Below are 21,376 nucleotides of genomic sequence, written 5' to 3'. Positions count from 1 at the left end.
ATTTTGGGTCTATAAATCATATTGGTCATTTTTGTATTCTGTACCCTTTACATTTATTTCATGAGTCACTGTTGTGCATCACTTATCTGAAACACAATGGCAAGAAAAACTTGAATTGCCTACTTTTCGGCATGCCATGGTCACAGTGAGATCTTATCTTCCTTCTGAAAAAAGTGTAACAACACAGTATGCTTAAGTTAATATCGATCTTAGAATCTTTCATGTTTTTATTGAACACACCCATTAAACTTTCCCAGTGAGGGTGGAAAAGTAAGTGAACCCCACAGACTGTATACAAAAAAAATGGGTGTTGCCTCCGTGACATCACCTATAAGTCTCCTAAAGAACCGGTTGTGAAGTTTAGTGTAGGTTGCTCTGACTGTTGCCATCTTGGCAGTGCCTGACTCCCCCTAACTCCCGGCTAACCCAAAAATAGACAAAGAGGTGGTACAACAAAAACCACAAAAGCCTTTGTTGTACAAGCTTGTCTCTGCTGTAAAGTGGGGGCATTTTAACATGAAGTTTATGGGGATAAACTTCATGTTAAAATGCCCCCACTTTAACTTGATTAACGCCCCCACTTTAACTTGATTAACTTGATTTAAGATTTTTTTCAGCTGTGAAAGTCCTCACGTTTAACCCTTGGATTTAATAACCGGGTGAACTAATTTCACTACAGGTCACTTAAATACTGTAAGATATATCTTTTTTTTTGTACAGGGTCAAGCTATCAAGCACAGTGAACCAAACAAAAAGGAAAATGGCCAGCTGTAGACACTCAAGAGAGAGCCCTGCCCAAATGTATTACTAAAGTTAACACAGTATGTCAAGGTGTCTAAGAGACAGTAGTTCTTACTCAAGGAAACTACTCAACAACCACTTCAGTGATGCCACTTCACAGACGGAAGTGGTGGTGTTAGATAAATAATCAAAGAGAGACATGTGCTTTGCAAATTACACATTGTTAATCAGACATCACACCGAGGAGGTACTGTAAGAGAAAAACGATTTTGTGATTAGAAAGTTGACGCTAGCGCAACATATAAAACCATTAAGATAAAAGTCAATTTGATTATGTTGCTGTTATATTTTTAACTATATGATAATATAAGCACAAAGCATCATCAAAGACTGACATATGCATCAGTCTTGCTTACTATTTACAAAATGCAAGAGAAGAAATTAGATGAGGAAGAGGAAAATACTTTACAGGACTAAATTTCAACAAACTAAAAGTAATCTTGAGTGTAAACATATTTTTCCACATCTGGCAAATATTGTAAGTGAAATTGATATTTTCTAATGTGTTTAGGTTCAACCAGTTGGGCTAAAAATCTTTCAACAGTGGAGGATAAGCTTTCCTCTAAATGTTTTTATCAAGCCCTGAAGCCTTGCGAGAGAACTTTGTTAACTGGATTAAAATGACATATCTGAAGGTCTTGTTTTGCCCAATTGACTACAGAGCTACTCCCTTGACACCAAAGTAATATAGTGGACTTGTCCTAAATTGACTGCCTCAGCATGATACACTTTCCAGTTTTATATGAGGGTAATTTTAACTTTCTATTTGCTCCGGGCTTGCTCCAATTTTCTCTAGAAAGTAATCAACTAGAGAAAAGTTTCACAAAACGAAGCTGCTGGAAGTTCTCTCTGGCTAAATAATAATGTTTCTTAAAAAAAAAGGGTAACTTTTGTAGAAAAGATGTGAGATTCTCAGTGGAGAAACAGGAAGTAACTTTGTAAACTTGGAATGTGACACAACTACACAATTAGCTTCCCTTCTCTCCCGCTGCCTAAATAAAAACGCTATTGTTTCTCCTTCACAAGTAGATGATATGATAGTGGCTTCATTCCATAGAAAAAAAAGACAAAAGCAATTCATAATAGTATGTGCCTGTACATTTAAATTTGTGCTTTCTAAGAGTCATCTTCCCCCAGTCCTGTTCAAACTTACTCATGTAAATTTTCTACGATTCATTTAAATTATAAAGTGTTAAGTTTATCTTTGACCATTTTTTTCCCAGTTGAAACAAATTACTGCTAAGGTACACTTGGTTTCAGTGTTGTTTAATTGAAAGCTGCTTTATGCAACTGAAAACAAGACTACAAGAGCAGTAAAAGTAGAAAAAAATGAAAAGTTATTGACCCCTTTCATTAACAAGCGGTCATCATATTGATTATAGTTACTTTAAACCTGCATGACTGAATAGAACAAACCAAGGAAAATCGTACCCCTTTCTAAAGGGTATCTTGTGGTTCTGTGTTACTTAGACTTATACAACATATGCATGTACAATTGTCAACTACGTCTGCAGTTTCCTAGAGGAAAAGGGTCAGTAACCTATTCCCTAATGATCTTTCCTGTCTGTGTTTTGTGCTCCACTTCTCTTAATATTCCTTTGTCTGAGATGTTGTGCTTCACTTTCTGACATTTCCTAAGACAGCCCTACAGCTATTCTTTGTATTGCCTCAGTAATTCAACTTGAGTGATATGACCAGCCAGCCTTTGGTGATCTGTCTTCTCAAACCTGTATTGATTTTGACTTTCACATAGATTAGAGCTACGTTCAAGAAAAACAGTACTCTGACATCACCAGACAGATGTGCTGCCTGCTGCTGCAGTGGTCAGATGAAAATGTAAAATTCAGAAGGGAGCATAACCACAGGATTAAGTCTCAAATATTATTTGATGTTTGAAATAAAAGCTAAAATAAAGTGTCTATACTAATTCTGGCAAAACATATTCCTTTCAAGGATGTGAAAATTATAACTAAATTGCACACACCTCTCTTTCCACAATCGGACAACAAAAGCTGGCTATTTTTTTAATATAGCATGCAGTGACACACATGCATGGAGGCATGTTTTCCAGATTGAGACATTGTGAAGCAGCACTTCTTGTCTTACACAAACAGCCCCCCCCCCCCCCCCCCCCAATGGCTGTATGTGTCCTTGATGCTCTTTGCCTCCCATTGTCTCTCCAACTACCTGCCTCCAGGTGGAAACCCTTCTCATCTCCAACAAGGACACCACTTAACACTCAAGGTCCACAGGGATTGTTATCTCAGAAACATATTACCGATGCTTATTTTCCACATTGGTGACCTATAAGGCAAAGATAATAGATAACACTTCCTCAGAATGATTCTCAGGTGCGGGATCATAGAGGTGTGGGCGCATTGATAGTGCTCATTTTCATCGGCAGTCGACCAGCTCATTTTATGAACTATACCTAATGGACAAGGGTATCATTTACGAAGGGTAATGCCTTCTAAGGGGACACCAGTGGAGGATAATAAGCTGTTAGAAGCAATTCTTTGTTGGATGACATTTAGTCTCACTTTTATGAGGTGCTTTCAGTGATGAATTGTAAGATTATGAAAGTTATGTTAATGTTCAAATATTGTCAAGCACTTTATTTTTACTGATTCTTTTACAATGTAGATGGTGTATCCTGCAGGTGAATTAAAATACTACAGTTTTTGTTTGGGGTTTGTTGAGCACTGCACCATTCTATGTTAACTGCACAGGGCATGGCTTCTGGAGATTTCACCTGTGAAATACAAACATCTCAAATTCATCTGGAAGGATCTTCTCCCCTGTGAATTCTCTGTTCTCTCACTTTTGCAAAAGTCAAAATATACACCAACATACTTCCCACTTTTCCTCCTCCAATGCTTTATCCCTTTCATCATCCATTGTATTATTCATCAGAAGTCAGAAACACATGCACACAGGTGTGCAAACACTTCCTTATACCCACACATGTTTACTGTAGGCACACCCTCGCCACCTCTCATCACTGCCAGTTTTAGGTCCCCACAGCATGTTGTAAACAAAGGCATAAATCACCTCCGCTTCTACTCTACTGCCTCACTGAAATTCATGGTTCTCAGCTCCACGAAATCACCGTGGTGAGTGCTCAGGGGAGGCCAGCAGGCTAATACACACTGTCCATGAATACCATCAGCAGCGAGGCCAGTCCAATACGTCTAAACATAGTCAATTCAGAGATGTATAGGCCTAAACTGAACAGTCACTAGAGGCGAGAACACCTATATGGCCGCCTGCTGAGCATGTGATAATTGTAGACAGTTTGGGCTGAAACTGTAATAGCCTACCAGGGAAGAAGCTGAGGGAGCATGAAGAGGGATGGCGCCTTCCTGGTTAACAAACACTTGAGTCCATCGGCCTTAACAATAGAAAGTTAGAGGAACTACGTTTCCTTCCCTCCATACTGAAGGTTTTTACACTGCAATTGTGTGTATTGAGCTGCTAGTGAATTAAACTGCAGAACGTTTGTAGTTTCTGTTGCCACATGTTTATGCTCCTGACATCCAGCATATATACACATGCAGTCAGTAAATTATGTAATACCATCATATGGGTTATTACAGTGTTATAGTTTTGTTGTGATATTGTTGTAGAAGTGTTATTCTGGTGAAGATGTGTTGTTTTTGTTTTTTAGCAACAGTTGTGATTACAATATCAGACATTTGCTCAGTTGCTTAGTTAAATTTGACTGGCTCTGCTCACCTATTACTCACAGCTTCAGTGTTCACTGTCATTATAGTCTGGAAACCTTGTTCACATGAAGGTGTGCTCAAACACTGTAAAATGTGGACCAATCAGCAACCATTGGTAGTGGCTCAATGCGATGACATTGGAGCCAAGAGCTTGTTTCTAAATGCCGTTTCAACAGTGCTGGTGGTGGCAGAGTTTCGATGCACAACAACCATTACATGGTGATCAATGCAAACTGGTTAAAGGGTAGATTTTTAGTAATTTTCTTGTAAACAATGGATAGTATGATAAGGTGTAACAATAATTCAATCAAACTTTATTTATACAACACAGGTTATACATTGGAAGCAACTGCCAAACATAAAAATAAATCAGGGGTGTAAAACATTCTGTGCTGTTTGTGTCACTGTGTGGACTGTGCTGACAGGTCATCATTGTAAATGAGAATTGGTTCTCAATTGATTTTACCTGGTTAAATAAAGGTCATATATATATGCCCTAAAATGTAAACACACATTAAATAGAAGCCGGGCAAAAAATGTTTTAACTTTTTCTTTAAAAGTTCCTTCAGCAGGCTGTTCCACATTTGGGAACCTTGTGTCAAGGTGCCTTTTTTGTTTTATGGCAGTCAGTTCACCACTTTAGTCCAGACTGAAAGATCTAAAAAACGGTCACATGATTTTCCTAAAGATTTTGTACAGTTATGATTCTCAGACAATAGATGCTCCCGACTTTTCCTCTAGTTCCACAATGAGGTTGACATTTTAAAGTCTTGACAACTGTTGTATGGATTGCCATGCAGTTTGCAAAAAGATTTGTGAACTATTGTAATCCCTTGCCTTCTAGCTAGTCACCAACAGATCAAAAATTGAATTAAAAATTTGAATTTGAGTTTATTTGTCTAGAAATTATAAACCATTATCAAGACTTAATACCTAATTGTTTACTCAGAGTATACTTTTTCACATCTTTTTTCACTCAACACTGGAGATCATATCCTAAAATGTATAACACGTCAAGCGAGTCTGTCGCACACATTTCAACATGATAAATCACTATGATATAATTTATCAAAGACTGTGGCCGATTACGTTTACTTCACTATGACTTCTGTTAAATATCAAAACAATTTATACTCTCACAGAACTGCCGTTGGTTATTGTTACTGTATTATTTTGTAACTTGCAGACTTACCTTGCCCAAATCAAGGTTATGCACTAAAGCTTAATTAACAGAGCTGCATTGCAAGCACCAGCACGCAGACATCTGTACAGTCTTATTGAAATGAAAAGTAATTTCTGCTTCAGATATAGATGGCTCATGAGGGGATGCAATGCGGCGAGATCTCCCTGTGCTCCTACTATAATCATTTCCCTTTTATAATTAAGGCAAATAAATCTCTGGCAATGGAAGCTCTCTGTATATAAGCACTTCAGTGTGAAGTGGTTCTCTCAGTGTTGTTAATCACATAAGGGGTCATCTTTTTCAGGGAGGCAGTTTGAACTACATTTAATCATCCTATCATAAAACATGTTTAGAGGCTAGAATCTCATCTGGGAATCAAGCCAAAATAAAGGATATGTTTGGGCCCAGTAATACTGCAATAACACAGCAGCAACTGCAAAGTGCAAGCAAATAGAGGAAGCTAATCCTTTGCGTTAGCAAACATTGGCATCCAGTTTAAGCATGGCTCTACGTTTGCAAAGAAGGTAGGCCAGCTACCATGTATGCTCAGACCCAGATTAGCTTCCTGATTCAGCAAAAATATGCCTCTGATCTCCTCAGAGCTGGTTTCAGAGTGATAAACACAAATTTGTCCTGCATCAAAGCTGCTGACAACACTACCAGGCTTACAGGAGGCATGCAATATATGTATCCAAATATTGTATTTCACCCATTTTCACTCCAAACAAAAGATCATATGAATGGTTGATCAGAGAGAATTATAGCTCAGGTAAGTCTGATTATGTCAGAAAAGAATTATCCTCAGCTGGTCATGGTATGATTGGTTATGATGATAACCTACAGTATTATTTACTATATGATATATGACATAATTTGTTTTTGTTTTTATATGCATCTCAGTAGTATTGCTGCCATGCATAGATATTTTTGAAGGAAATACGTTTTAAAATATTGTCACAGAATATCATACCAGGTTTTGCAGACTTGTCTTTCATCAACATTCATGTTTGACAACAGAGTTGTTTTTTCAGTGATGCGATTATGAGGTGCAATCAAAAAGTTCACAGATTGCTCCTAGGCACGCAAACAGAGTGCAGCTTATTGATGTGGAAGGAGCAGGTGGAATATAACTTTCGTGAGTAAATATTCCAAGATATTCCAAAATCAGCACTTTAGTTACACACTTTTTTGTGGTCAACATGCACCTGAAACTTTAGCAGAGAGTGCACATCAGATTTTATGTCAAATTTTTGAGGAACAGAAAAGTAGTCGGTAAGTCCAGGATAGGGCAAGTAGGGAGCAACAGTTCTTTTTAGGTGGAGAACCATCACTCCACAGTTCAGGTATTTTTTGCCGAATGTTTCTTTCCAGGCTCATTTCTTCATTGCTATAGATTTGCTATAGTATTTCAATATTCACCGTTGGTAATTTCCTGAGTATGACACAACATTTAACGTGTGCCCTCTGCTCATGTCCACAGTGAAACTGCAAACACACATGCACAAGTGGTCACAAAAACATGTGTAACTCAGGAGCTATTTTTGATCAAGCAACATAACTTGGAATATGTATTCGGCAATTGTTTCACTTTTCCTTGATCTGTGCACGTGCAACAGTCTCAGCAGCAACCTCTCATAATCAATCAGTTAATTAAAAGTTGATTAATATTGTACTTTTTATACAGATGACGTTAAAGGCTCTTGACATAAGACAAATTAAGTTTAAGACAGTACAAATATAGAGTTAAACAATTTGAGACTAACGGAAACAGATTTTTAAAAATCAGTACAGCACTACACCCCTCTGCTATGATGCAGTTTTCATATCTTTAATGTCAGGAAGAACATTTTCTTCCCAGGATGTTTATTTTTTCTCTTCTTCTGTGTCAGATCCCTCAAAGTCCTGTTCCTGCCAGCTGAAGCAGGCAGCTGCAGTACAGTCAATATTATTCAGTTGCACCCTTTCGAAGCTTGTAACAGCCTGTAGATTATGGTGAGATTGATGTATAATGAGGCCACAGATGGCAAAGCACAATGCTCCTTAATGTTTCAATGTTCACGCAGTTGCTACAGCCTTTTCTCACCGCATGAGGGTAGTTTCTGTAACAGTGTAGCTTTATGTGCATTAGTAAAACAACAAGCTATTTCTAAATACAACGTTGACCTCTCTCAAATAGTTTGAATAAAATGACTGAAATTCATGTGATCCCTGAGAGTGAACCGACTATCTGCATTTTTGTCTTTAAACATCAAGAAAGTTTTCACTGATCTGAAGGGCTTTGTAGATTTTCCCACTGACATGTGATGTTGATGAATTGCATCTTAAACTGGTGTTATGAACAATCTGCCACCTTTCCTGTCTATATTCTTTCAGGGCTTGCTTGCACTTTTAAAATATGCTCCCTTCCTTTGAAAAATGCATTCATAACTTTCAGGAGTAAAAGTTTGGGTATAATTAATCCAAAAATCAAGTCTTTGTATTTCACACTTTTATGTGAACTGAAAACACATTCAAAGAAAATGAAAACAAAATGAAAAATCTGCAATATCTGACTTGCAGTCAAATGCAGCAGTAAGCGTTATCGAGTGCAATTGTATATTGACCTAAAGGGTCAGTCTACCTTTTTAGAGTTTGATCATCAATTCATTCTTTATATTTGATACATGGACGATACTAAACAAACTTCAGGAGATCTACTTTGTAAGCAAATATTAATTGTACAGATCTGTCTTGCATAATAAAGCATTCACTGAAATGCCTGTTTTTAGTCAGTATTGAATAATTCCTACTAAATACCTAATTGGTGCTGATCGTGATTAAATATAAAACATTTCTGAATACAAAAACTTGTGTGTAAAACAAGCTAAACCCAGCCTTGTATTTGTGGCTACATAATTAACTCATATTTATATTTTTCACTGCTGATACCAGCTCTGTTCGACTCAATTCTACTTGTTTTTAATACTCTGTACTTTTCTGTATTTTATTTTTCTCTGCAAATAGTACCCCCTTAACATGAAACTGTTGTGACGTCATAGTTAATGCAACACATATTTGCTGAATCTGTTCGTGGCAGCCGGACACCTCCTACATTGTCCACAACGTGGTTTTGTGGATTACCATTAGTCAAAAAGTCCCGGGAATAATCACAAAAAAATTGCGGCCGCTATAATAGTTTGGCTCGTTATCAATGATGGGTTAGTACAGGAAATAATGTCGTGACGCATTGATTGTGAACAATCTCTCTGACCAATCAGTGGTCTGCAGTTACCTTTACCTCAGCTCGGTTCTAACCTCAACCTTATTTCATCGTAATATACAAAACATAGTCCATTGGGTCAGGTGGTGCATTTATGAGTAGCTTCCACATCAGTAAACGTGATTCATGATTGTGTGGGATGGAGATGTCCTCAGAGTTAAAGGGCTCAAACAGAGGGCACAGACAGAGGAGATGAGGATGGACAGCATGGGAGTAAAGGAATGTGTTGGTGTGGTCTGAGCAAGAAGTTGAAGTTCCTGGGTGAAGCACAATTACAGACATCAAATGGACCGCAGAATCTTTATCAGTTTATCAAGTTATATTACAGGCCTAATTTTTTTCTGAGTTACTTGATCATGTGTTTAAGTGTCTTGAGAGATTGTCAGCATGCCTGTCTGTCGGTGTAATTGGTGATATGAAGAGTGTCCTTAACTCAGTTAGTGACATCTGTAGATTTACCAAAGTAATTCAGTTTGCTACTGAGTCAGTGTGTCTCTGTAAATCTTTGTGTTAAGTTTCCGTGAATGCCAAACTAGGTCTATATCTGACTTATCTATTTAAAGTGGACCACTGATTATATCAAGGGTATAGTAAGACATGAACTGGAGAAGAGCTATGTCAGTATTTTAGCATAAAATGTAATATTCCCACCTGTGACCACAGCACTAAGCACTTCATGTTTCACTGCATAAACTTGTTTTACTATGAACCAATTATTGTTCTACTGTTATCTGGTAATTTGTAAGGTTTATTACAATAGTACCGCTGTGAATCTGTGGTCAGCCTGTTCCCAGTTTCAGTGTTCCCAGAGTAATGTCAACAGCTTGTATGCATATTTATTTTTGGTGGAGTTATGGGTAGCAACAATACCTGCCCTAATCTATTTTCTATTACGATTCAATTTCAGTTTGTTCTTTTGTTACACATTACCTACACACAACCTTGTATGAAGATCAGAATGTAACAAAGGAAAATTAAATGGCAGTAAATATCCTATATTTAAAGAAACAGGTCTTTCTTGATGTGCCATCAGTTGTTTTCAAAGTCAAACAGACTGACGTGCTGCAGGAAGGGTTTCGTCTCATTTCCGGTTTACGCCACAGCTGCGTTATTGCACTCTCAACCCAGTTAATTAGCCCCATTCTTCATCACTGCGGTTTATTACCTGCTGTAAATTTAAATGTACACTAGTTCTGCTCACGCAAACTCGCTTTGCTCAGCAACTTTCTGGCGGATCTCACAGCTGTTTACAAGCTGTTCAGATCTGTTAGCTACTTTAGCTTAGCAGCAAGCGGTGGCTTCTCTCCCTCTCACAGTCCGTCTCTCTGCTGCTCAGTGCGTCTTATGTTCAGTTATTCCTCTGTCTCCTGTAGTAACTATCCAACATGTAACTAATGTAGTTTGTTTGCTGTGAGGAGGGCGACTCCGCATTATATAAAAAAACAAACCAGATTGTACTCTGCCAAAATGTATTATCATTTCCCATCATGCCTCAGTTCTCCCTTTGTAACTTCTGAGAGTAAATCAAATAAATAAATTAGTCTAAATGACAGGTAGAAATTATATTTACAAGACAAATAATGATACATAAAATGGGCTATGACTCAAAACCATAAGTGTAAAAGATAGCAATAGATATTGAAAGCTATCGCGTTCATTACTTACCCGCGAAAAAAATAACGGAGCCAGTGCAACGTTGTACTGGACATCTCTGCAGGCAGCACCAAATGGCAATAGCAAAACACACTATAAACGATATTGTCTCTTTCCACATCTGTGAAAAAAAATATTGCTATATCGTCAAAACTCGATATATTGCCCAGCCCTAGTTCAGAGTATGTTCCTCTTACCGGTGTGTACTTAACAACACCTAAAAATAAGTAATGTACCAACTTGTTCTGAAATCCTGCCAGGTCTCTAAGGAAAATCCCAAATACATGTCACATCCCTCGCTTTTTATTTTTTTCCAAAGGATACTTTCCTTAAAAACAAACAGTTAAATCCTACAATCAAAGCACTTAGATATTCCCCTGAGGCAGTCCGGTGACAGGAAGAGAAAATTGGCTCAAATTTATTTGAGTGGTGAGTCACTTGTTATCTACACAACACCACTATGACAAAGAAGCCTATTGTTGTGCCAACTGCTTTACATGCTGTACAGTTTAGAGCCTACTCTCCCTCCTCTGGAAGTAGTGTAGCATAGCACTGATTGCATCCTGCAATTTTGGGATGTCACAAATCACCACTAATAGTTGTACCAAGCATGACAATAATGCTGCTGATGGCTGGAATCAGCAGTCCAACATGCTGAGCATGAGTGCATGTAAAAAGTTTGAAATGGAAGGATAATATTGGTAACTAGTTCTTCGATTCTCTGTGTATTTAATAGACCTGCTCAGCAAGCTTTCATCTATTCACACTCATAACTGGTTTTACAAGGTTTGACTGGAAAGACGGAGCAGCTGTTCTAAGATTAAAGAACGGAAAAGTCAAAGTTCAAGTGAGTTAAAGGTGTGGCAGGAGAATGGAGGAAAGCCAAAAGTATCTGGCTATAAACCTGACCTGGAGAAGTTCTGAACTGAGAGCTGAGACTGTTTTCATAAAGATATTACCCACGTACTTATTTGATCGATTATCCTGCTGTCTGGAACAAGACAGTTGACTTTAATACTATTGTGTATATCTGCCTGTCGAATGAATGGAAATTCATAAAGGGCTGCCTGTTTTATGGTGAGAAGTTATTGCTTCATAAAGTGCTCATAAATCTTTTATGTTTCTGGTAATGGAAGTAAACAACACAGTTTTCAATCTGTGATCATTGACATGCCAGGAACAAGCACTGCTCATTAGTAAACAAGAGCCATCTTTTCAGAGTGTATTGAGCATGTCCTTTATGAGAATTTTGTAAAAGTCATCAAAGGAGGGCTTGGTTATTTCAGCAATCTCTGCAGCTATGGTAGTAATTTTAGAGTAGCGCCTGAATTTATTTTGTATAATTTAAAGCTCAACAAATGCAACGAAGAAATAATTATGGCTCATGTTAAAATGTCTTACAATTACCCTTAAAAAGTAAAGAGGAAGTGACCCGTGGGAAAAGTTTATTTGCATATTTATGCTTGAATAGCTCAATAATTATTTCATACCTCTAAGTGGGTGTTACAGAACCACAACATTAGCAGCAGTTCCCCTCCCTCCTTGAGCTGTCCATGAGAAACCGAAACAGTACATAACTGTTCAAACATGCCACAGAATTATGTGTGATAGCTCGAGGCATGTTTTTCACAACAGTGATTCACAGTGATTATTAACACCTTCATCATTATCTGCTTTGGTGAATCACCCCCTGTTCAGAAAACTTCTCCAAAAATGCCCCCCTTCATGAATTTTTAAACAAGTTATTACTGCGTATTCACTTTATATGTGTTAATTTAATAATGCCAATAAATTAAGCATATATTAAAAATAAACATCATTTGTTGACCAGCAACGGAGTTGAGGTTGTAAACAGATACAGGTATCAGCCAATATTTGAAATGCCCCCACCGTTTTGGGTTTAAACAAGAATAAAATATGTTGGTTCCAACATTAAACTCAAAATATTGAGTTTAGTTTAGTTCAGACACGTGATGAAGAAAGTCATATTTTAAATAGAAACTTGCAGCAAGTCTCAAACAACCTTTAGAGTTAAGTGCCAGCACAGCTTAGATTCCTTAAATCTCATTGAAGCTGAGCTTTACTGGAGCTTTGGGGATTTTAGCAGCTAACAGGAATTAGATACACAGGAATTATTAGAGCAATTTGTACCAACATCTTCAACGCTCTGATGCAATGGAAGATCAACAGTACATGCAATGCTTTAACAGAAACATTTTGAAACCTCCCTGGTTCAATTTACACATCACTGTTTTGTGTTGATGTAATTCATGCATTGAGATGCATATTTGCTATTGTCATTTTTTGGTGGTGTCTCGGATATTAGCAAATGTTTCCAATCGCTGAAAGACCGGTACAAGTGATTCATCGAACAGCAGGGACATCCAGGAAAGGTCACAAATCACTTCTTTGTTTTGAGATGGGCAATACTGCATTTCAGTCCTTAACAATTGCCAGACTTGGAGATGTGAAGTCACCTTACTGCAACTAAATCTACCTGACGAATCACTATAGCAACGTGTCCTTGGCACACTTTAGAGGCAACAGGATTTTCTTGAGCGCAGTTCCAGTCACATTTTATCTGATGCCAGATACTAGACGCTCAACAACTTCAGTCCAGTCCTGTAAACCATGTTAAAGCCACAGATAAAACTCTGCATTGTGGGTAATCTGGTCAATTAAGTACAGGATAAAAACTCAACATGCCGTGCAACTGAGCTGCAATACTGCTGGCATGAAGTGAGGAAAAAGCCAAAGAGTTTGACATGTTTTCCCTGGAATATGAGACATAATGTGTGTGTGTGTGTGTGTGTGTGTGTGTGTGTGTGTGTGTGTGTGTGTGTGTGTGTGTGTGTGTGTGTGTGTGTGTGTGTGTGTGTGTTACGTGCACACATAGCCAAAGCCGGATTACAGACAGGGCAAAGCGAGAACCTGCTCTAGGGCTGCAGATCCTCAAAGCTGCTGGTTTACTTGGTGTCATTCCGTTTAGTTTAATTGCAGGTTTATGGAGGGATATACTGTATATATCCCTTTATATAACTGCAATTGTATGTGTACAATTAAAATCCAAATACGTCATCAAAAATGATATAAATGTGTGATTATGAATTGAAATTGAAATCTTGGTCATCTTTGTAGTCTTGACCATCATTCCTAATGGTAATAGGGACTTTGTACATGTTTGTCGCTAACATCAGAACTTCTTTGATATTATCTGTGTAATAATAATAATAATATTGCTTTTGAGTTACTAGAGATTATTAGGAACTACAAAAAAGTGGTGCACACAGAAGAAAGGCATAAGTGAACAGATCTACCTTCAAAGGGTCTGTCACAACAGTGATAGGATACAGTGTTTAATTTATGAGATTGACTCGGTGTGTGAGAGCTCTTCGGCAGGCACCGCTCTGCTCCCTGCTGCTCCTTGTCTCCCAATGCTCAATTAAGTAAATGACTACCAGATAGTCTGTCTCTGTCATATACTGGAAAAGCAGCTCTCTAATTAACACAAATGAGTGGCATTAAAAAAGAAATGCTTATTATGACTGGACATTTGTTGTGTACTTTAGAACTCTAGATGTAAGTTTTTTTAATGGCTAATCTGACATCTGGCCAGAGGACAACAGAAAATTAACTTTTTGACAAACAAGTGTATTGTTTGTATTGTATGTGTATTGTCTCCAAAAACTATAACTAAAACATGAAAATGTATTTAAATGATAAGGCCTGCACCACTTAAAATAAACACTTGGCATGATCACTGCAATGGACGAATTAAATGTGAATTAATTATTAAAAGTAAAACCTCATTGCACTTTCATGTGTTTTTAATACTGATGCAGGCATGGATGAATATGTGAGAGGCCATACTTATTTAATAATGTACATTACATGTTGGTTTTGGTCTGTTCTTACTGATGATAAGATATAACATAGTGGTATAATTATCCCTTATTATGTGCTAGGCTAAACTAGGCGGCACACTTATGAAAATTAAAGCTGTATCAAGTCAGATTTTTATGCAACTTTCCCGGTAGCTGGAGCACTTTGTCCACTCTCCCTGTTTTCCAACGTTGAACTTTGGAACTATGGAGAGTAAGTAGGGCTGAGTGGTATATCGATATATTTTCAACAATACATTTTTTTTTTTTTTATCTATATGGTTTAAACGGTTGCGTCAAGTAAAAATAGGAGAAACTTACATGCAAAGAAGAATATAAAGATTTAAAACTAAATAAATGTAAACGAGCAAACTAAAATACAATTGATAAAGCGTTAAATATTTCTCTATTTTAAGTGTTTTCAGAGTTGTGATAAATGGGAACGTACTATGTGAAGGTCAAGAACAAGAATCGTAGTTTTCATTACTCAGCCTTCGGTCACTTATCTACTTGTTAGTGGTGTGAAGGAAACCCAGTTTTGACCTGCGTGTGTGTGTTACTGACGTTGATCTTACTCTTTCATTATTGTGTAACTGCTTCCGATAAATTGACTCATGACTTCACAAAAAGACACAATGAAGTCCTTAACTGAATGTGAGAAACTCTTTGGTGTACAATACATTAAAGAATGTCCCCTGTGGCTGTTGCCTTGCAGATTGAACATTGTTAAATAATGACCTCATGGGAAAAATCAATATCAAAGTTGAATGCAGTGAAATGAAGCAGCAGAGCACTGCTGCAACACATCAAAGGCAGTCATACAAGTCTCTACTTGTGGCAGCTTTCATAAATAGAACTTCACTGTCAGCCTGTAATTTCTCTTTCCCTTCCTCTCACACACGCACACACCACACTTCCTCTTCTATCCCATGTTGTCTATAGTTTTAGCACACATCCTCCTCAGAAATCTTCAGCCTTCCTGGTAATTCCACTTCATAAGTCTGCAATGATTAACTTCTGGTTCCAGGAAGAACAATACATATTTACTACAGCACCATAAGGAATCTAGGGCAACAAGCACTAAAGAAGAGCTGCGGAGAAGCAACAGTCATCCAGAGGTCAGTTTCACTCAAATGTAAGACTTAACAGACATGTGGGGGTTAAATCATCTCGCTAAGATCAAGGTATCACTATTGTAGTTTGCATTTAAAATAAGCTGTTTTAATTTTTTGGCTCTCCATGTTACAGTGGAATATAAAAGAGATAAGAATGGGGTTCACAGCACTGCATATGCTCTGGCTTCTACCTGCATTGACTCTCACAACACAAGGTTTGTGAAACTACTTTAAACTTTTTCAGCAGCAATGTTTTTGTCTAAATGTCTGTTGTGTGTAAATGTGTTGCAGGCACTTATGGTCTTAACTTGTCTTAATATAAAACTGGAAACAACTACAGACTGAAAGGGTGAAATATTAATACAATTTAAGTTGTGACTGTGTTGCTAATAATGCTAACTTAAAGACAAACAAAATATCCAGACACATTTGTTTTCAGTACATTTTAGTATATTTGTATCTGCGTCACCAGGGTTGGTGAACCTGAGTGTGAGTCCCAAGATTACTGCAGAGTGTGGCAAACCAGTTACACTCAACTGCAACGCATCCTCATCTCAGCGTGGACTATCAATCAAACACATGGAGTGGTCCCAAGACAAAGCAACGTTATGTTCTGTAAACACTGAAGGAGAAATCACACACCACAGAGACTCTTTAAGTGACTTCCATTGTGAGTATGAATACGGACGACTGTCCCTCATCTTTCAAAAAATGCAGCCTCTGAAGAGCGGAAACTCAAAGCCCTACAGGTGCAAACAACACTCCAACCAAGGAACAGCCCATGGATATACAAGAGTGGAGTTACAAGGTCAGAGTCCACAGTTATTCTTAGATAGACAGACAGACTAGAAACAATAATATTTATTTGCATTATTTCTAATATTACTGTCATGAATATATATACTTAAAAAAAAAAACTTAAGTTCAGTCTTGAGCTCAAACAAATGTGTTGAATGCTGAATTAGGAATCTTGCACCTTGAGAAGCAGTGTTTTTCCTTCCTGTCTTTGTTTTCAAATATGTCCGAATAGTGTGAGACAGTTTGTGTATAACTTTTCCTCCATTCAAACAGGATACCTGCAAGTAGAAACAAAGAAAGTTGTCATGATGGAAGAATGATATCAGCGAAACTGATTTGTTGCAACTTTGCAACCCAAAAGTTGTCATTGTAAAACACAATAAGATGGATATACTCAAGCAACGTGCCTTAAAAATGTTGTTCAATGGGTAAAGCATGGTGGTTTTTTGATGGTATCATGTTAAGTGAGACCATTAAATGTCCCCAATGTTTTGTATGTCACCTTGATTTCAAAACTCTTCTCGTGCTTTTCCCCTCAGAGTGTTGTGGGAAAGTTGAAGCTGCTTTTACAAGTTCCGGCCCCACCTGCACCTTCCACCACGTCTGCCCAGACGGAGATGTGGACTGGTTTCACGGCTCCCACAACCTCTCAGATGAGTCTCTTAAAATCTCCACTTATAAAAGTGTGAATAGACAGGGTGAGCTGACTATCCAAAGTTACCTGGGGCGGAACGGCTCAAATGTGCCCTACAACTGTTCCTTGAAGAGCACCATATCTGGTAGATACATTGCAAGTGCTTTGGTTCTGAATCGTGCAGCAGTCCCGACCAGGAGTAGAGCCAAAGCATGGGGACCTGCATACTCGGAAAGGAATGGAGTCAGATCACAGGAAATTATGAGGAAAATTGTCTGTGTTTTAATCGCTCTTGCTATCACACTGAAATAATGGATTTGTCAAAGTAAATTTACATCATGAAGTGTGATCGGACATCAGGGAGGAGCAATGATTATCATTGATGAGGAACAATAAGGTACTGAGGCATTTTTTCAAAAATCTGAGCTACAGCGTTCCAAGTTAAGTGACTCATATTGCACGGTCCAAAGGTTTATAATTCTTCCTTTTAGCACTTGGCTGAAGTGAACAAGAAAATTACAGATTGTTGAGAGATGATAACAAGGGAGCCGTTAATCATTACGCTGTATAAAATCCCTTTGTTGTTTTGAGAGTCATGGATGAGAGAACGAAGCATATTGGTTTTATTACACTCTCTGAGTATGAAAATGTGCAAAAACAAAATGTTAAAGAAGTTAATCTGGCTGCTGGTTCAGTTTAGTCTTCAGCTATAAACCTTCAAACCACAGATTATGTTCAGGTGTATGTATGTATTTAGAGTGAGAATACAAAAATATCTATGGACAGGTGTTTACATTAAAAAAAAAATTTTGAAAATCTTGAACAGAATACAACTCCTCTGTAAATGTCTTTACAAAAATACAGAAGCTTTTGAGTTTGAACAATCAAACAGGAAGACATAGACTGACAATGGAGCAGCAGCTCTGTCTATGGTTTGTGGATGGATGCTGCCCTCTGCTGAGCGAGTAGAATAGTGATCCGTGATACAAGTAACTTCTGGACAGTAGGCTGTCCACATCTACATCTAATGGTATATAACCATGCAATCAGCTTTCAGTTTGGTTTTGATTTTATCTTCTGAGATGAGAATGGAGGGGAAAGTCTTGTGGTGCTCACAGATGTAAAATATTAACAGTTGACGCTTTATAGGAACTATTTTTATGTAGAAAGTAGTTCCCATGACAACTGTCTACGGTGAGGTTTGTGGATTATCCAGAGAGATGTGGACATGTTGTGGAGATGGGGAAATATAATTATTCAGTGCTCCGATAACAACACAAAAAGTTCCATTCAGTTTTTTTCAGGTAGTTTCAGAAATCTGAGAGACCAAGATAAACAACATACAAACTGCATGGCCACATATCACTAGAGGCAAGTGGTATTGGGTGGACAAACCCTTTCAGATGGATACACTGACTAAAGTATATATGAACAGACAACTAAAGATCATGTGTGGGCAAAAGTCAGAGTATATCTTATTGTTTTCATCAGCCCAACAGTCAGCATGAATTAGAGGACAGATAGAAATAATTTTACTCTTTAGCTTTCTCTCAGTCTCTCACCACTCAAACCTTTTTAGGTACTGTATATGGTACTTTAAAGCCAGAGGAAGTACCCAGCTCCAAGGCCAAAACCTTTTTAACGGCTCAGTGCACCTTCCTCAAACAGACATTTGAGAGCCTTTTAAAGTCAGAACGACTCCCTGCTAATGGTGTCGCTAAATCAGTGCCATGCACGTGAAGGTTGAGCTTTTAGCAAGACAGTGCTGTGGCTGAAGTCCTGTGGGTAAACCAATTCAAGGTCACCTTGACTACTACAGAATGCATGGATGCATCCAGACACAGACCTGACAGGCACAAACACAAAGAGTCATGTTTACATCATTTCAGAGGACATAACATTAACTTGAAGAGACTGTAATTATTACTACTGCTTTTCCCACCCGAACCTTTACAAGTCTTTATCCTTATATGTAAGGGTTTAAAGCTGGGTCCCCATAATCTGACATCTAATTAGATTTATGTACCCGTAACATCAATGCATACACGTACACCAGTCCAGATATGCTTGCTAAAAAAAATTTAATGTTTGTGATGTCTTTAATTTGTTTTGGCTGGAATAAAAAAAAAAAAAAAATTGAAAATCATTGCTCCTGACTGACATCTTGTAAATGTCACTACTGACTATAAAAATGATATATAGTCTGTTTACACTGTACAAATATTTAGCAGGGCAAAATAAATGCAATTTACACAAATGGTCAAAAAGTAATGCCTTTAAAGTCTGATTGACCATGATAAAAACAATCTTTTTAAATTAGTCTTTAATTCATATTCGGAGCAATCATAATAATGTGCTCCATACCCTTGTATTTGTTTCCTGTTGAATGTCATACAACAGAAGTCTGAATAAATTACAATGAGTTGTTTTTTTTGTTTTTTTTAAGCAAGAAATTAAATCACTAAGTCATGGCTTTCTGGAAATGGTACAAACAAAAACAAACATGCAGGAGAAGGTCTGCAGGAAATCCGCTGTGGCTTTTTAACACATTGAAAATCTGTTTTATTACTGTTTTTATATTTGGGATTTTTCAGGAATTTTATCGAACAATGTGGACAAATTATTTTTGCTTAAATACTACTGTAATTTATTTTTAAATGGGAAATAAAGATTGAAATTTATTATAAAAATATGATTTCTGGTTGTTTTCTCCAAGGCAATAACAAACTGGAGGTTTGCAGCTTGGATTGTACCTCATTTATGTTGCTTTGGTCTAAAGTGGTTGCCAAATAAATAAATACAGACATCTGTGTATCCTGAAAAATACAATTTGCAAAAATATCATTATTTAAAACTTAAAAGACAAAGCTGAAGTTTGCACAGCACTCCTGGAGTTGTACTTCATCAAATTTCCATCCATGCTGAGTTTTTTTGGCTTTGCCCCAAGCCAACCTACGCCAGTAGTCCTTGAAGTACAAATTAAAATGAAAACAGCTGCTTCTGCTGTGATGGGATCAAAAGCTCCATGATATATATATATGAATGTTGCACATCAGAGTGCATTGGTTTTTAGTTATTACTGTTTCAACAAACAGCATCAGTGTCTCTACAGTTGTAGCATCCACTTGTAACCACAAGGTGGACCAAGTTACACACTTAACAGCTGTCTTCTGGACAAATATTGATTCCGGACTCATATTCGGATATTGAAGCTTATCCACTAGGTTCAAAAAGTCCAAGATGTCTTGATTCACTTAGTCCAAGTAAACTCAGACAACCTTTTCAGTGATTGACAGTTTGCTGAGTTAAAGGTGAACTATAGGTTAGGGTACAATAAAACAGACAAACCTTTAAATTTATAGCTGTATTTCTTCTGTTTCTCCATTCATGTTTTTTTATTTTTGTTATTTCTTGTTTCTGTTGCAGAAATATAAGGTATGCTGGTGTTGTAACTGAACAGCAGGAGTTTCTTTGCTACCTCAACACATTGACCCTGTTTCTTCCAGGGATCCTGCTGCCTTGTTACATCATTTGTCAATGTTTGAAGTTTGCTTCTCCTGCACCTCATCTGGGCAAAGTACACGGCAGAGGGTTTTCGGTTTATTCACCGAGATGTGCGAGTGTATACAGGGGCTTAGGGTCATGTTCCCATGGTAACTGACAAGTGTCTCACTGTGTGCCCTGCTTCATGTGTGTTTATGTGTTTTTGTGTGTCTGTCTGACCAATTAGCCCAGTAGGCTGTTATCTGCTCCAAAGGGAGGTTTACATTATCACCCTGACAGCGTTGTCAGGTGGTCGTTGGTCAGGTGAGTGGCCTCAACTAGCTCCATACACAAGAACAGAAGAAGGGACGAGGTGGATGGATCAAAAGAAACAAGATAAGAAGCTGACTGACCGACAAACAGTGAGACAGGATGGATAGATGGGGTTGACAAGGAGAACAGGGACAGAGGGATGGAAAGAGGAGATAAAAGACAGATTATGTCAACAAACAGCTGAGATTCATGGGAAACACTGATAGGCCTGTTACCTAACATTACGGTAAAGGGGAGTTGGCTTGGGATTAATTGCCCCAAGAGCCAAAGTACACATTGCTCAGTGATGTTGTTCACAGCTGTGGCACAGTTGTGTTTTAGTTCTTCATTTACAGCACTCTTTAAATCATGTATTCATTGCAAAGCATTGCATGCTGCACACACTGCACACATATTGGATGAAATATACCACTGTGTTTTAAATCAACAACAAAGATCAATACTTGTTTACAGCCTGCAACACTGTATGTTTCCTCTCAGTTCAGCACAACAGATTATTTGCTTAAGTAAA

General features: G+C 37.8%; 1 protein-coding gene across 1 annotated transcript; it reads left to right on the top strand.

Annotated features, from left to right (window-relative positions):
• The first annotated feature begins 15,516 nt into the window (after positions 1-15,516).
• Positions 15,517-19,681, top strand: LOC138209132 (uncharacterized). The gene is made up of 4 exons (XM_069167510.1): positions 15,517-15,620; positions 15,751-15,832; positions 16,090-16,425; positions 16,955-19,681. The coding sequence occupies exons 2-4, from the start codon at positions 15,772-15,774 to the stop codon at positions 17,359-17,361; spliced, it is 804 nt and encodes a 267-aa protein (XP_069023611.1). The 5' UTR covers positions 15,517-15,620; positions 15,751-15,771; the 3' UTR covers positions 17,362-19,681.
• Positions 19,682-21,376: the final 1,695 nt, after the last annotated feature.

This window comes from Embiotoca jacksoni, unplaced genomic scaffold (assembly GCF_022577435.1).
Source record: "Embiotoca jacksoni isolate LCO1_2020_lvr unplaced genomic scaffold, fEmbJac1.0.p SCAF_4, whole genome shotgun sequence".
Taxonomy (NCBI): Eukaryota; Metazoa; Chordata; class Actinopteri; family Embiotocidae; genus Embiotoca; species Embiotoca jacksoni.
The sequence above is the reverse complement of the archived record's forward strand: the minus strand, read 5'-3'. Positions and strand labels throughout refer to the sequence as shown.